This window comes from Ascaphus truei, chromosome 2 (genome assembly GCF_040206685.1).
Source record: "Ascaphus truei isolate aAscTru1 chromosome 2, aAscTru1.hap1, whole genome shotgun sequence".
NCBI lineage: Eukaryota > Metazoa > Chordata > Amphibia > Anura > Ascaphidae > Ascaphus > Ascaphus truei.
Window position 1 is genome coordinate 412,399,219 of NC_134484.1, and position 13,167 is coordinate 412,412,385.

At 46.8% G+C, this 13,167-nt stretch overlaps 1 protein-coding gene across 1 annotated transcript in view; it reads right to left on the reverse strand.

The window, feature by feature from the left end:
- The window catches only part of CUBN (cubilin), a 312,445-nt gene that overhangs the window by 169,176 nt on the left and 130,102 nt on the right, over positions 1–13,167 (reverse strand). The window contains exons 30-31 of the mRNA XM_075587495.1: positions 2,254–2,428; positions 1,727–1,908 (exon numbers count right to left, since the gene is read on the reverse strand). Of these exons, the coding sequence (XP_075443610.1) occupies positions 1,727–1,908; positions 2,254–2,428 (357 nt within the window). The remainder of the gene's footprint in view (positions 1–1,726; positions 1,909–2,253; positions 2,429–13,167) is intronic.

Below are 13,167 nucleotides of genomic sequence, written 5' to 3' on the forward strand. Positions count from 1 at the left end.
AAGATATTGGCAGGAGTGGCACGCCCATAAGAAGAAGGCCCCATCATCCTGGCTGTTGTCACTGTCACATATAGGTGGAGGTAGTCATTGGCTAATTTGGTCGAAAGGTCATCTATTTTTATTAATGATACTCCTCCTGTACCGCAATAGATTTATGTTGTTTAAATACCATTTACTGCTGCTAAGGCTGATAATGTGTTGAAAAAAACAAACATTTTTTTTCAACTGCATTGATCTACATTGAAGAAATATCAAAGGCATTTTAAAGGTATCTTAACAACCAGAAGAGTATAGATACAGAAAACAATAAAAATAACAAAAATACGTATAAACTCTGTTGCTCATATCTTCAATGTGGTGCTGTCTATTTGTCCTGGATTTCGCAAGGGGGTAGTCATGGAGAATTTGGGGGGAAAAGACTGAAGGGGTAGAGAGGGCTCCATGTGCCCCCCTCCCAACTCCTCCCCACCACTTCACAAGTAGTATCCTTGCACACTAAGAGATTGACACCTTGCCAGATTCAAAAACATACATACAAATAAAGTGCTATCAACCAGCATATTTAGAAAGCATTTTATATCACTCAATAGATATCTACCGCCACTGCCCTCTGTTGTAAGGTCTCCTTGCGCTGGTGTGTAGATGCTAAGTGCTGGTGCACATGCCCTCTCGCGTCTACTTGTGGGTTGCGCTGATCGACCCTCCATTGTTATGGAGATGTATGCAGGGGATTACCAGGATCCTTGGAACACGCTACTTTGTTCTCAAAGACCACCCTACGCGTTTCGCAAAGCCTGTGTTTGCTTCCTCAGGGGAGAAAGTGACACCAGCACGAGGAGACCTTAACAAGGAGGACTGTAACGATGAGAGAAGAAATCCCTTGAGTGATACAACACGTTTTCTCTATGTGCTGATTGATAGCAATTTATTTGTGAGTATTTTATCCCCTTACAATTTTTAAACTTTAAATATTAAAATAATCTGTACCATTGAGTGTTTTTGCTTTTTTAACCCACTACAGCACTTCTACATTTTAAGAGTTTGGGAATACCCTTTTTTTTTTTTTTTTTTTAAAAGGCACCCACCACAAATCAACAAGATATTTATTTAACAGGGACTCCTCTTCCTTAATGTTTTGTTTATGTCTAAAGCACTTATTCCCATGATCTGTTATTTATATTATCTGTTATTTATTCGATTACCACATGTATTACTACTGTGAAGCGCTATGTACATTAATGGCGCTATATAAATAAAGACATACAATACAATACAACTACAATAAGGAGGACTTTTTAAAATATATTTTTAGATAATTGTGATGTACTGTATATACATACATATATATGTGTGTGTTTGTATTACAGTATGCCTTTATTCCATGAAATGAGGCGTCTCCTTTGATGTTCTTTCTTCTTTTGTTAAGCATCTAACCAAGATATCATGTTTGTTTTGGCCCAAAACAAAAATAATCAGTCAACAAATAATCTAATTGATACCAATACAACTCCTAGAGCTCTTCACCAAAGCAGTTGAAAAATTCTTTGGCAATGAATGTTATTTTAACCATTTTTTCCTCAATATTTCCAATATCAAATAAGGTCAAAGTAATGAAATAAGGTCATCAGAACACAATAAGTTCAAGTGGCAAAAGTAATAAGACAGAGGGGTAATTTTTCAAGAGAGGAAGAGATAGAATAATTAAGGATTTTTCTTAGGTACTTACAGATACACTGTCATAATTGCATGAGTAATGAGACTCAATATCAAAGTCTGTGAAGTTTAGGAAGACTCTGTGTCCAAAGTCAACTCGAATCACCCAAGAGCATTCTGTGTTATTATCATAAGGTCTTGGGTAGTTTGGAGAATGGATGTCCCCACTGGAAGCTTGAAACACTCCACCACAACCTAAAAATAATATGTAAAATAACTATTAAAAAGTTTTTTCTAAATAATAGTAAACGTCTAAAACTATTAAAAAATATAAAACGAAAAGAAGACAGCCCGGCTCCCATAGCATAATACTGTATTTTAATAGTGGTATATGCTGATGGATTACGGACACTTACAATAAACAAAGTGAATAAAATCAGTGGTTAAAAGGTCTTTAACATCACCCACAGGACCCTCCGTTTGCCGATCCACGTGTAAACTATTAGTTTAACATGAATCCAGGGTGATCTACATGACCATGCTAATAGTATACATATTTTATCGCCTAGATCTGTACAATGTGATAAGTACTCAGGGTACCTCCAGTTATTTCATGCCAAGTAGCATTAAATCCTTTGCCACTAACATATGCATCAGTCTTGAATCGAACTGTCGCTGTATTTCCTGTACTAGAGACTTGTAGCGGATTCCCGGGAGATCGAGGTGCACACAACTGGGCCAGTCTTGGTGAGGATGATTCAGGGCCGCCATAAATCTGAAATTATGAAGAGGAATTGGAAATGTAACAAACTTTGGCAAAAAACATATGGCTATTTTATACAGTATACCAGGACGCTTCATCTAGTTTTCTAAAGTGGCCGGATCTGAAAAGGTTTAGGAGCAGAAGGGACACAAGCTCATTGTAATTTAATATGACATAGAAAAATGATTATATTTAAACATTTCACAAGTATTTATAAAATCTGTACCATATACATTTACATGAACGGAATTGACATGAACTTAAATTACAAGTGAGTGTCATGGTGAAAAACTGCACATAGATACTTACTCAACTGGTTTGAAATTACCAGGGACAGTCCAAGGGCCACATTAAGGCCATTTATGAGCTTGATTTGGCCCGTGGATCATCAGTTGAAGAGCACTGCTATATATTATATATTTGTAGTGGTGTAACATGACATGCATTAATTTATAGTAAAACTATATTATGACGTATTGAAAGTACATAACATATGCATTTTTTCTGCCTGACTATATCGTTTATATCAAATAGGTTACCACCAAGAAATGTTTCTGTAGTGTTGCCAGAAATCTGTTTTAACCCGGCTGTACTACTTTTGTAGATCTCTAGAGCTGTCGGAGTGGATTTTTGCTCCTTCTGTTGTCTTTTGGAGATTTACTGATTCTCCCCATGTGCTACACCTTTTCCCCCAATGTGGTGGGAGACTGGATGAAACTAGCACAGTTGGAGTGAAGGAAAGGCTGTCATGGGAGCTGTCAGTATGCACAGCAGGGAGGAGCTGGAGGTTCTCATCATACAATCTGATCCTTTATTCTCCTCTCATTCATTGCCTCTCAGCCGCACGGCACGTGGCTGTGTGTGAGGAAATGCAAGTGTGGATCCCGTTACCAATGGGAACCCCAAGGATGTTTTTGGTTACTTACCTTCTTCTTGAACAGCTCATCTGGCAGAGCAAGAGAGCAAAGGAAAGAGCCCGAGTTGAAATACACTATTGCAGTTGCTAAAAATATGTTGTGGTCTGTGACTGAGGTGCTTAAGGATGTAACTATCTGGACTCATTCTACAAATGTATTCATTATGCAATTATGCAAAGAAAAAGGTAAACAAAATAGTTTAGGAACTTTGAAAAGGAGAGGCAGTCAGTACATACTGTAGGCAACTGCACAATGCTACTTTAAACTCAAAATACATTGTGTCTGTAATTACTGTATTTTTGTTATTGTGATTCATAGTTTTGCACAGTCTGCATAACAGGATGCCCATTGCCCAACCTATTTTCCTAGTGTCTTCGGATATCCACCCTATGCGTAAAAAGGCGGAAAGTTTGGGGAAAAAAAACATTTTATCACTGAATGCTTTACCTATCCTTGGGTTTACATGAATTCTTGTATTCTATATAGATCATGAGTCATGTCCGCTGTAAGTACTGAGGGTTAAATAATATTTAAAGTGATCCTGAATTGGGATCTTCAATGAGGAACAGCCCATGATGATACATGAGCTATTATACTGTGCCTGTGAGTAAGGTACTTTATTTCCATGTGCCTACTGATTGTCTGCATACAGCATAGCATGCGTTCACAGATATGCAGTGCTCCATAAAAAATAGGGTCATTTTTAATTTGTGTTTGTTCATGTGAATATTTAAACTATGACTCAGAAACCACAAAACTCTGCCAAAGAGAGCTTTGTGAATGTGCAGCTGCAAAACATATTTTTTACTATCTGAATGAGGAAGGAAAACACAAGACCCCAAAAATGTAGGGGCTGTTGGCACCGCAGGGTCCTGCAAAACCAGAGCTCCATATACTGTAGAATTCTGTAAACCAATTCATGCTAAATAGAGCCTAATTTGTATGTTTAGTATTCCACTTATAATCACAAAGCCACGCTAATCAAAAGACATAGACATTAGCTTGTTCTGAATAGTACAGTTGCAAGTACAGTATAAGACAGGAGTCTGCAGCCTTTCAAGGAAGACAAGACTCTTTTTTTAGTTTTTTCTTTGACCAAAATATTTAGTCACAACACATGCGAATATACCCCCACAAACACATACAGTACATATACTGTACACACCCTCTGACTGTCCCCCTCTCCCCCCTCCTCTCACTTAATCCCCCCAAAACTCAATCCCCCCACATACTGTACTCAATTCTCCCCCCCCCCCCCCCCCACCACAATTCAAGAATTTTACCTTGTGGCCTGGTGACAGGCTACTCTAGCAATTACAGAATTTTGGCCCAAGTTCTGGCGCCCCACACCGACAAGGTAAACAAGCAGGGGAGAGAAGGATTGGCCACAGAGTGAGGCCCCAACAGAGTCACCTGTATTTACTCAAAGAACCGCATGCAGCTCGTGAGCCAAGGGTTGCAGACCCGTGGAATAGGAGAATGGATTTTAGAGTTACCCAAATCATCCCCACAGAAATATTTTAAAAAAACTAAGGGGATATCTATCAAGTGTCGCAAAGTGGAGCCTTGGTTCAAAACGGGTGCAAACTGTCAATGTATCCATGTAATTTGCTCCCCTTGCACTATTGAGTGTTTTGGGGGAGTCTCTTCTGGCCGTACCACTGAAGAAGCTCTAGAAGACATGGGTTCCTTGACCAGTAATTTTGACCCTTATGTGAATGCTGCTTCTTTTCTCTCTTTCACTTTTTATGCATTTCCTAAACATTAGCCACTTAAGCAGTCTCCTGTTTGTAGGTTATGCAAGTATTCAGGAGACTAAAAATACGATCATAAGCAGCATGGTTTCCATTTCAAATATGTATTATTTCTGACCCTATCTTTAAAAAGATTCAGTTCCCTCGCCCTTGTCTCTAATAATGCCAATAATATTGAAGGCTTTCTGCAACCCATGCGGCAAAAGTATCAGGTGACAAAGCGCTGTAAGAGCGCGAAACATGTTAGTGGAACACTTTGTCCTCACCTGTATATTCATGTGGGCCACATTAATGGATTAAAAACGTGGTCCACGGCATATTATCGTTTGGTCCCCGCTTTTTGTTCCTGTGCTTTCCTGGTTCCCTGCGTCCATCCGGATCAACAAGGAACTTTTTATCTACACTTACTGCTACAGGAGATGCACGCTAAATAGAGCTGGCAGATAGTTACATACTGTGAGTACACAGTGAATACACTTGCTCGAGTGTTTTTATTAATTAAATTGTGTTGCACTATATGTTTTCTTTTTTCTTTACATATGCTGCTCATTTCAAATTTAGATTCCCAGTGACTTTCCACCTTGGAGAGGATTATTGCGCTTTGTGTCCTCCCCCCATACTGTGAGTACAACCTTCATTATCAAGATTTATCCATTACTGTGGTTTAAGGATTATATGAGTACTGACTGCAATTAGTTGTCCACTTGTACAATAGGGGAACAGAAGCTACTGTTACCACCATCAAGTTTATTGGATGACCAGTATATACTCACTCACTGATTGTGACCACATAGCTCTTTTTCTCTTTCAAGATTATGTGAATTGCATTGACTTTGTTTGGGTGCTGTGGTTTGAGCACTAGTGGAGAATCAGTGGTCTCTTTTTCAATCTTCAATATCAGGTGAGTCCAGGGAAATTGTAAATCTTTGTTTTTAAATATTTAAAAATATTAATTGTTATGGAAATACTTGAAGGAGACATGTTAACAGGTAGGAAGTTTGCAATATGCTAACTTTTGTATTCAATATACGGTTTTGTGGTTCATTGTGTCTCTTGCATTGTTTAATTAGGGAATTTATTCAGCCCCAACATATACTGTATATTATAATTTTATGTCACATTACACATACATAAACCCTAAGGTATTTAATAGTTATTTGTTTAGTGATCCCGTGAAAAAGGCTAATGAATTTTTAGAATCATTACTTTGGCCTACATTAATTACAATATTACATGGTAATATATATATATATATTTTAAATCTTACACATCGCTGAAGCAGTATGCAATACCATATGTAAAAGTCTCTTCCCCTTAGATTTTTTCATGTCATTTGGTGCTAGTCATCCAGAGAAAAAGTAATTTGCTCAAAGTCACAAGGAGCTCGCAAAGGGATGCAAATCAAGTTCACCCACTGCAAAGGTAATGATGACCACTAGGCCACTCCTCCTCAATAATTAACAATAGCAATTAGTAAAAAGACAAATGTCAATTTTTTGCTTTGCAATTACGAGGAAGATATGAATCAAGTATCACACACTGCAGCATTACTCCAGGCACTATGCGCAAATTGCGTCACTGTTGACTCCGCGTGTGGGAGATACACAGTTCCTGCTACTAGGGTGTGGTATGAATACCTGTTAGGGTCAGGAGAGCTGAGCTGATCTGCGGGGGTATGGAGATCAGGACAGGCTTAGGTTCTTTCTGTGAGCTTCTTCTCAGGGTGCTTAGCGCCTCAAGCAGTAGTCGGCTCCAGGGTGTTCGGAGATCAGTCCCCACTATTGCACACTTCTTCCCTCCTGCCCAGGGACTGACACTTAGACAGGAGTATGTTGAACAAGGGTCTTTATTCTGGCAATCACTGCAGATGTTCTTCATACAGCGGTGCAGGGTCTCAGAGGCTCCAGGCCTCTGGTTGATGCTTGCCCCAGATAGTACAGGGCATCTGTTGGGTACCAATCAGATGTTCCCCCCAAGGGCAGGGGTTGAGCATGCTCATCCCGGATGGGAGAGACTCACAGCTCTACTGCTCTCTTCCTCCTCCAGAGCAGGACGGACTAAATTTGGCACTGCCTCTCATCAGTAACCAGAAGGGGCTATACCTAGGGTGACCACCCGTCCCCCTTTTGCCGGTACAGTCCCGGTTTTTCGGGAGCTGTACCGATTTTCTGTGTGTACCGGAAATGTCCCGGATTTTCCTCAATGTGTCCCCATTTTAATTTTTTTTGTCCCCGGCGTTGCGCGAGTAAGCTGCGGTGCGCTGTGCGCTGTGCGCGAGTCTGCGGCGGCGCGGAGGAGGAGACTGCAGCAGCCCGGCTGGTAAGTATTTTTTTTTTTTTAATGCCAACCCCCCCCCCCCCCGGCAGTTTCCTACCTTGTTGGCCAATCCCCAGCGTCCCGGCATTAAGCCCCGCCCCCCGGCATCATCTTTCACCAAGGACCGGCATGTGGAATGGATGGAAGGAAGGGTGCCTGGGGGCGGGGCTTCCGCTTCCTGCGGCAGAGCACACGTGGTGTGTGTCTCTGCCCACGGCTCCTGGCTCTTCTGCGCGGTGTTTCCCCCCCTCTGCCCGCCCGGGGGGATAGGAGGTGGGTTTTTTATCCTTTGCCCCCTGTCCTGGCGCTCCCTTCCCCCCCCCCCCTGTCCCCTTGGTTCGGGAGATGGGCGCGGGGGCTGGCAGTGGTGGCTGCGCGGTGTTCCCCCATTCTGCCCCGGGAGCCCGTGGCTGCCCTCCAGGGGAGGGGGGGCGGCGGCAGTTTACCTTTGTGTCCCGGCGCTCCTATCCCCCCCCCCCCTAGGTGCGGGAGATGGGCGCGGGGGTGGGTGCAGGGGGAGGCGGAGAGCCACCTGCTCGTGGCTGCCTCTGTACTCCAGTCTGTGTGTGTGTGTGTGTGTGTGTGTGTGTGTGTGTGTGGTGTGTGTACCAGTGTCTGTGGTGTGTGTGTGGTGTGTGTACCAGTGTCTGTGTGTGTGTGTGTGTGTGTGTACCAGTGTCTGTTTGTGTGTGACCAGTGTACGTGTGTGTGTGTGTGTGTGTGTGTGTGTGTGTGTGTGTGTGTGTGTGTGTGTGTGTGTGTGTGTGTGTGTGTGTGTGTGTGTGTGTGTGTGTGTACCAGTGTGTGTGTGTGTACCAGTGTGTGTGTGTGTGTGTACCAGTGTGTGTGTGTGTGTGTGTGTGTACCAGTGTGTGTGTGTGTGTGTGTACCAGTGTGTGGTGTGTGTGTGTGTGTACCAGTGTGTGTGTGTGTGTGTGTGTGTGTGTGTACCAGTGTGTGTGTGTGTACCAGTGTGTGTGTGTGTACCAGTGTGTGTACCAGTGTGTGTGTACCAGTGTGTGTGTGTACCAGTGTGTGTGTGTGTGTACCAGTGTGTGTGTGTGTGTACCAGTGTGTGTGTGTGTGTGTGTACCAGTGTGTGTGTGTGTACCAGTGTGTGTGTGTACCAGTGTGTGTGTGTACCAGTGTGTGTGTGTGTGTGTGTGTGTACCAGTGTGTGTGTGTGTGTGTGTACCAGTGTGTGTGTGTGTGTACCAGTGTGTGTGTGTGTGTACCAGTGTGTGTGTGTGTGTACCAGTGTGTGTGTGTGTGTGTGTACCAGTGTGTGTGTGTGTGTGCCAGTGTGTGTGTACCCGTGTCTGTCTCCCCCTCTCCCTCCCCCTCTCTCCCTCCCCCTCACCCTCACCCTCACCCTCTCACCCTCTCACCCTCTCCCTCTCTGTCCCTCTCTCTCTCTCTGTCTCTGTCTCTCTCACCCTCTGTCTCTCTCACCCTCTGTCACCTTCTCTCTCTCTCTCTCTGTCACCCTCTCTCTCTCTGTGTCACCCTCTCTCTCTCTCTCTCTGTGTCACCCCCTCTCTCTCTCTGTGTCACCCCCTCTCTCTCTCTCTCTCTCTCTCTCTGTGTCACCCCCTCTCTCTCTCTCTCTCTCTCTCTGTGTCACCCTCTCTCTCTGTGTCACCCTCTCTCTCTCTCTCTCTCTCTGTGTCACCCTCTCTCTCTCTCTCTCTCTGTGTCACCCTCTCTCTCTCTCTCTCTGTGTCACCCTCTCTCTCTCTCTGTGTGTCACCCTCTCTCTCTCTCTGTGTGTCACCCTCTCTCTCTGTGTGTCACCCTCTCTCTCTCTCTGTGTCACCCTCTCTCTCTCTCTGTGTCACGCTCTCTCTCTCTGTCACGCTCTCTCTCTCTCTGTCACGCTCTCTCTCTCTCTGTCACGCTCTCTCTCTCTCTGTCACGCTCTCTCTCTCTCTGTCACGCTCTCTCTCTCTCTGTCACGCTCTCTCTCTCTCTGTCACGCTCTCTCTCTCTCTGTCACGCTCTCTCTCTGTCACGCTCTCTCTCTCTCTCACCCTCTGTCTCTCTCACCCTCTGTCTCTCTCACCCTCTGTCTCTCTCACCCTCTGTCTCTCTCACCCTCTGTCTCTCTCACCCTCTCTCTGTCTCTCTCACCCTCTCTCTGTCTCTCTCACCCTCTCTCTGTCTCTCTCACCCTCTCTCTGTCTCTCTCACCCTCTCTCTGTCTCTCTCACCCTCTCTCTGTCTCTCTCACCCTCTCTCTGTCTCTCTCACCCTCTCTCTGTCTGCCTCTCTCTCTGTGTCACCCTCTCTCTCTCTGTGTCACCCTCTCTCTCTCTCTGTGTCACCCCCTCTCTCTCTCTCTGTGTCACCCCCTCTCTCTCTCTCTCCTCTGTGTCACCCTCTCTCTCTCTCTGTGTCACCCTCTCTCTCTCTCTCTCTCTCTCTGTGTCACCCTCTCTCTCTCTCTCTGTGTCACCCTCTCTCTCTCTCTCTCTCTCTCTCTCTCTCTCTCTCTGTGTCACCCTCTCTCTCTCTCTGTGTCACCCTCTCTCTCTCTCTGTGTCACCCCTCTCTCTCTCTCTGTGTCACCCTCTCTCTCTCTCTCTCTCTCTCTCTCTCTGTGTGTCACCCTCTCTCTCTCTCTCTCTCTCTCTCTCTCTGTGTCACCCTCTCTCTCTCTCTCTCTGTGTTCACTCTCTCTCTCTGTGTCACCCTCTCTCTCTCTCTGTGTCACCCCCCTCTCTCTCTCTTTGTGTCACCCCCTCTCTCTCTCTCTGTGTCACCCCCTCTCTCTCTCTCTCTGTGTCACCCTCTCTCTCTCTCTCTCTCTCTCTCTGTGTCACCCCTCTCTCTCTCTCTCTGTGTCACCCTCTCTCTCTCTCTCTGTGTCACCCTCTCTCTCTCTCTGTGTCACCCTCTCTCTCTCTGTGTCACTCTCTCTCTCTGTGTCACCCTCTCTCTCTCTGTGTCACCCTCTCTCTCTCTCTCTCTGTGTCACCCCCTCTCTCTCTCTCTGTGTCACCCCCTCTCTCTCTCTCTGTGTCACCCCCTCTCTCTCTCTCTGTGTCACACCCCCTCTCTCTCTCTCTCTCTGTGTCACCCTCTCTCTCTCTCTGTGTCACCCTCTCTCTCTCTCTCTCTGTGTCACCCTCTCTCTCTCTCTCTCTCTCTGTGTCACCCTCTCTCTCTCTCTCTCTCTCTCTCTCTCTGTGTCACCCTCTCTCTCTCTCTGCGTCACCCTCTCTCTCTCTCTGTGTGTCACCCTCTCTCTCTCTCTGTGTCACCCTCTCTCTCTCTCTCTGTGTGTGTCACCCTCTCTCTCTCTCTCTGTGTGTCACCCTCTCTCTCTCTCTCTCTCTCTCTGTGTCACCCCCTCTCTCTCTCTCTGTGTCACCCCCTCTCTCTCTCTCTCTCTCTCTCTGTGTCACCCTCTCTCTCTCTCTGTGTCACCCTCTCTCTCTCTCTCTCTCTCTCTCTCTCTGTGTCACCCTCTCTCTCTCTCTCTCTCTCTCTGTGTCACCCTCTCTCTCTCTCTCTCTCTGTGTCACCCTCTCTCTCTCTCTGTGTCACCCTCTCTCTCTCTGTGTCACCCTCTCTCTCTCTCTGTGTCACCCCCTCTCTCTCTCTCTGTGTCACCCCCTCTCTCTCTCTCTGTGTCACCCCCTCTCTCTCTCTCTCTGTGTCACCCTCTCTCTCTCTCTGTGTCACCCTCTCTCTCTCTCTCTCTGTGTCACCCTCTCTCTCTCTCTCTCTCTCTCTCTCTCTCTGTGTCACCCTCTCTCTCTCTCTGTGTCACCCTCTCTCTCTCTCTGTGTCACCCTCTCTCTCTCTCTGTGTCACCCTCTCTCTCTGTGTCACCCTCTCTCTCTCTGTGTGTCACCCTCTCTCTCTCTCTCTCTCTCTCTCTCTCTCTGTGTGTCACCCTCTCTCTCTCTCTCTCTCTCTGTGTGTCACTCTCTCTCTCTCTGTGTGTCACCCTCTCTCTCTCTCTGTGTCACCCTCTCTCTCTCTCTGTGTCACCCTCTCTCTCTCTCTGTCACGCTCTCTCTCTCTCTGTCACGCTCTCTCTCTCTCTGTCACGCTCTCTCTCTCTCTGTCACGCGCTCTCTCTCTCTGTCACGCGCTCTCTCTCTCTCTGTCACGCGCTCTCTCTCTCTGTCACGCGCTCTCTCTCTCTGTCACCCTCTCTCTCTCTGTCACCCTCTCTCTCTCTCTCTGTCACCCTCTCTCTCTCTCTCTGTCACCCTCTCTCTCTCTCTCTGTCACCCTCTCTCTCTCTCTCTGTCACCCTCTCTCTCTCTCTCTGTCACCCTCTCTCTCTGTCACCCTCTCTCTCTCTCTCTGTCACCCTCTCTCTCTCTCTCTCTGTCACCCTCTCTCTCTCTGTCACCCTCTCTCTGTCTCTCTCACCCACTCTCTGTCTCTCTCACCCACTCTCTGTCTCTCTCACCCACTCTCTGTCTCTCTCACCCACTCTCTGTCTCTCTCACCCACTCTCTGTCTCTCTCACCCACTCTCTGTCTCTCTCACCCACTCTCTGTCTCTCTCACCCACTCTCTGCCTCTCTCACCCACTCTCTGCCTCTCTCACCCACTCTCTGCCTCTCTCACCCACTCTCTGCCTCTCTCACCCACTCTCTGCCTCTCTCACCCACTCTCTGCCTCTCTCACCCACTCTCTGTCTCTCTCACCCACTCTCTGTCTCTCTCACCCACTCTCTGTCTCTCTCACCCACTCTCTGTCTCTCTCACCCACTCTCTGTCTCTCTCACCCACTCTCTGTCTCTCTCACCCACTCTCTGTCTCTCTCATCCACTCTCTGTCTCTCTCACCCACTCTCTGTCTCTCTCACCCACTCTCTGTCTCTCTCACCCACTCTCTGTCTCTCTCACCCACTCTCTGTCTCTCTCACCCACTCTCTGTCTCTCTCACCCACTCTCTGTCTCTCTCACCCACTCTCTGTCTCTCTCACCCACTCTCTGTCTCTCTCACCCACTCTCTGTCTCTCTCACCCACTCTCTGTCTCTCTCACCCACTCTCTGTCTCTCTCACCCACTCTCTGTCTCTCTCACCCACTCTCTGTCTCTCTCACCCACTCTCTGTCTCTCTCACCCTCTCTCTCTCTCTCTGTCTCTCTCACCCTCTCTCTCTCTCTCTGTCTCTCTCACCCTCTCTCTCTCTGTCTCTCTCACCCTCTCTCTCTCTCTCTCTCACCCTCTCTCTCTCTCTCTGTCTCTCTCACCCTCTCTCTCTCTCTCTGTCTCTCTCACCCTCTCTCTCTCTCTGTCTCTCTCACCCTCTCTCTCTGTCTCTCTCACCCTCTCTCTCTCTGTCTCTCTCACCCTCTGTCTGCTCTCTCACCCACTCTCTGTCTCTCTCACCCACTCTCTGTCTCTCTCACCCACTCTCTGTCTCTCTCACCCACTCTCTGTCTCTCTCACCCACTCTCTGTCTCTCTCACCCACTCTCTGTCTCTCTCACCCACTCTCTGTCTCTCTCACCCTCTCCCTGTCTCTCTCACCCTCTCTCTGTCTCTCTCACCCACTCTCTGTCTCTCTCACCCTCTCTCTGTCTCTCTCACCCTCTCTCTCTCTCTCTGTCTCTCTCACCCTCTCTCTCTCTCTCTGTCTCTCTCACCATCTCTCTCTCTCTCTGTCTCTCTCACCCTCTCTCTCTCTCTCTGTCTCTCTCACCCTCTCTCTCTCTCTCTCTCTCTGTCTCTCTCACCCTCTCTCTCTCTCTCTGTCTCTCTCACCCTCTCTCTCTGTCTCTCTCACCCTCTCTCTC